Source organism: Setaria italica, chromosome VII (genome assembly GCF_000263155.2).
Source record: "Setaria italica strain Yugu1 chromosome VII, Setaria_italica_v2.0, whole genome shotgun sequence".
Classification (NCBI taxonomy): Eukaryota; Viridiplantae; Streptophyta; class Magnoliopsida; order Poales; family Poaceae; genus Setaria; species Setaria italica.
The window spans coordinates 21,765,210-21,769,215 of NC_028456.1; the positions used below are offsets into that span (position 1 = coordinate 21,765,210).

General features: G+C 51.7%; 1 protein-coding gene across 1 annotated transcript; it reads left to right on the top strand.

Annotated features, from left to right (window-relative positions):
* The first annotated feature begins 648 nt into the window (after positions 1-648).
* LOC101766164 (PLAT domain-containing protein 3) lies at positions 649-1,837 on the top strand. Its single transcript, XM_004975769.3, has 2 exons — positions 649-824; positions 979-1,837. The coding sequence occupies exons 1-2, from the start codon at positions 777-779 to the stop codon at positions 1,495-1,497; spliced, it is 567 nt and encodes a 188-aa protein (XP_004975826.1). The 5' UTR covers positions 649-776; the 3' UTR covers positions 1,498-1,837.
* Positions 1,838-4,006: the final 2,169 nt, after the last annotated feature.

Below are 4,006 nucleotides of genomic sequence, written 5' to 3' on the forward strand. Positions count from 1 at the left end.
TTCGGAACGGGTGAGGGGCACGTCACTAGTCCGGTATCCCCGATGGGCACCATCCGCTGCCTCCTGCGTCGCCGTCGATCTCCGCCAGCCAACTACTCCGGAACACGTGCTGCCTCGCCACGTAGCCCCGAAACGATCGCTGAAGACGCTCTGCCCGCGACGGGAACATAGTGCATTACTGGTCGCGCGGGCACGGCGTTGTTTAACCGAGCGGCTGTTGCTGTCACGACCCTGCCGGGCCGGCCAAAATAATGTCGAGGGTCCCCGGCTGACCGTGACTCCGCGAGGCGCGTAGTAAACGCTCGCACACCGCGTCATGGATCTGGCAGGTGGCAGCGAACGCCGACGAGCCCGAGCACAACTCCAATCGTAAATGGTACTACTGCCAACGTCGTGTACTCGTGTTTCACGTGCACGCGCCTGGATCTCGCCGATCGGGGGGCCCTGGGCCTGGCTCTGGCTCCCTCTCGCAGGTTTGCTATGCTAAACAGAAGAAAGCCGTGGAAGGATATGCCGCCTTGGATCCTCCTCTGCGGCCATGATCCAAATTAAAACTAGCTCGCCGTCGTCAAGTAGCTAAGCGTTCTACTACCCCCCAAGTGTCAATGTCCGGTGGGGTCGTCCCCCTACCCCCATATTAGTGCCCCACGAGACAGCCCAGCCACACCACTCGCTCCTGCGCTGTGAGCCTGAGACGACCGTGTCTCTTCTACCACCACCTACCTCTCTCAGCTCAGCACACTCCTAAGCTTCCTCCGCTGCGATCGAAGCCGGCCATGGCGAAGCTCTCCCCCTGCCTGCTCCTCGTCGTCTTCGGCGCCGTGGTAAGCTCATCGATCATTCACCTACTGCTATATATCACGCTCTCTCCGCATCTGAACTCGTACGGCGTCGCTTGATCGATTCGAGCCACTCGCCGCGCGCGTGCGTCGTCGTTCGCTGCTTCACTCACCATCATCCAATAACACCCATCAACAGGCGTGCGCGTCGGCGGCGGCGGCCGTCGTCACGGAGGTGGTGGCGCGGGACCCGGAGGACAAGTGCGTGTACACGGTGTACGTGCGGACGGGGTCCATCTGGAAGGGTGGGACGGACTCCAAGATCGGGGTGACGCTGGTGGGCGCCGACGGGTCGGGCATCCGGATCCCGGACCTGGAGGGGTGGGGCGGCCTCATGGGCGCCGGCCACGACTACTACGAGCGGGGCAACCTCGACATCTTCAGCGGCCGGGGGCCCTGCATGCGCGCCGCGCCCTGCGCCATGAACCTCACCTCCGACGGCACCGGCCCGCACCACGGCTGGTACTGCAACTACGTCGAGGTCACGTCCACGGGGCCGCACCTGGGATGCGCACAGCAGCTCTTCACCGTCGAGCAGTGGCTCGCCACCGACGCCCCGCCCTACCGCCTCTACAAGACCGTCGACAAGTGCCACGAGAAGCGCTCGGCGGCGGCTACTGCCGGGGACGACGTCGAGGCCGCTGCCACCGCGCTGTAGGCCGAAGCTCCCCTGGCTTAATTAATTCATCAGCTGCTGCCCTGTGCCGCTGTGCGGATGTGCCCCGGGCGGCATGTAATAATTGTGCAGGCGTGCCTGATCTCGTCGGATCGCGTTCGTGCATCCTGTGGAGGTTTCTCCGCCTCCTTTTCCTACGACCAGATGGATCTCTGAGAATAAACCCAGCTAGCCACCGTTTCTTCAGGCTCCCATTGCTGCCTCTGTGCTGCGTTGTCGATGGCCGATGGGAGTTCGTGTTTGACTCGCGGCTGAGGTTAGTTGTGTGTCTGCGTCAGATCATTTGCCTTTGATGCGGTCTCGTGCCACTTGGCGTTGATTTCTCCGTGCTAGTGATTGCGATTTGAGAAGGCCGTGTCGGCAGAGCCTGCCTGTCGTACAAGTATTGTTGGCCATATGGTCTGTGACACATGGGCTGGCCCACGGCACGGAATTTTGGCCCGGTCCAGGCACGGCCTGGCACGGTGGCTGTCGTGCCCGTGCTGACCTGGCCCATACCACAGGCCGTGCCTGGGCCACTCTTTCTGTTGATGGTGTTGATTTCAAGTGAGAGGGACACCACTTTGTTCCTGCTGAGGCATATCATGGTCTCATGGATACTACTCCCAGTTCCTCGTACTCCCCCTCCGGCGGTCATCACCAAGACCTAACGGATGAAATGCCACACCAGGCTAGCGTCCAACAGATGTTCACGTGGACTGCACCTTTTAGTTTGCTGCAGGAACTGGAGGCCAAAACTGAATAATGTTTCGACCACTTGCCATCTTGGTGTTTTGGTCAATCATATTTACATATCATTGTACATGATGTCGGTTCAAACAATGTGAATGCGAATAACAGCACAATTTGTAATATCTGCAAACTGATTGCTATAGTCCAAATTTTTATTAACCTTTATAACTTTGCTTCAGCATGCTATGCAATGGTGAGACTGTGAGAGCAAGGAATCTTTTGAATGGAAAAAGAACCAATAACCAATCAGCTTAGCCAAGTCTATGTGCAAGATGAAAAATTAAGGAAACCCAAAATATTAACATATCACTTTTCAGCATTATTAGGTGATGGCATTTCAGCTCTTGCTAGAAAAAAGGTCATATGCCTGCAGGTTAGTGCTATCCATATAAAGTGCATGATGGTTGATTCATGGCTTGGAGCTAGATGTCTTGTCTTAAAGCTACTGATGGTTGATTCAGTATATTCTGGGGTTGTTGTTAACTACGACCGGTTGCTTCTTATAGTTCCACGCTCGTGCTAATCCAACAGCATGATATTTTACTCGCTCGCCTTGTGGTGTAGCTAGGGTGAGACAAGAAAATTGATTTCCAATACATGTGCAATTGATTACTTTTATTCTCCTTGTTACAGTATAATAACATGCAGTTTTCTATTGCATTATGTCCACTCTTTTGGCCAAAATTAAATACTTCAGCTGAGTTGAGATATATATGTACAGGGATGCATGATTTACCATGTTTATCTGTATCTTTCTTGCTTAGGTCATTGATGGGCCACCTCCAGGAAGGGATTACATTGCAATGCTAGGTTCAATTTCCTGCTTTTGGTATAGTCTCTTCTTTTGTTATGGTTAGAATTAATGTGATACATATGAGATAGTCTGTATCTGCAATCTGACATGATTTACGGCTTAGAACTTTCATCTGAATATGCCTGTGCAGACAAGTAGTAACATATGTGATTTATTAAAGAAAAGAGAGCAACTGCAACTGATTTAAACATGTTGCAGTGGTCTGTATGTGTGCTGGCTGCTTGAGTAACTGAGTTACACAGTGATCTTCATTGCTTCTTTTGGTATGATTTCGTGCAGAGTAGCGCTGTTCCTACTGGTGCAGATGCCTCTGGTGATTCTACAACTAAGACATGGTAGAGTGTTACAAGGAAAAGGTTGGCTTCACCAACAGCCTGTTTCTTTGCATTTTTTTTCGTACATAGAATACACAAAACTTATATCCAGTACACAAAACTAAGACATGGTAGAAGCTGTTTTCTATGAAGGGGCAGGGGACGATGAGGGTGATGGCAGCGCAGATGACACTGCTAAGACTAGGTAATTCCTTGCTCCGCCTTACTCTCAGGCTTGCACTCCTCTTATTGATGTTTAGGATGAAGTTAAGCAACAAGTTCTGTAGTTGTCCTCATTACAGTACCGAGGGAAATGTTTTTTAATGATTCTTTCCCCCTTTACAGCCCAAGCAAGGATGCATAGCAAGAAGGAGAGATCATGCCAATTTTGCACTCTACCAGTTGCGACCAGCGCTATGTGTGTGCTTGATCGCCTGATGCTCAAAGTCTAGCATTTAAACTTCAAAAAAATTGCTGCTGTGCTAGACGGCTATATGTTTTATGTCACTTACAACGATCCTCTTTAGCATCATGAACCTGCTTTGGATATACTGATATGCATCTATGGTAGATGCAGCAAGTGCTTCTTGAGTTACTTTGTGGATTTGGGTTGCTATACTGGTTGGATGGT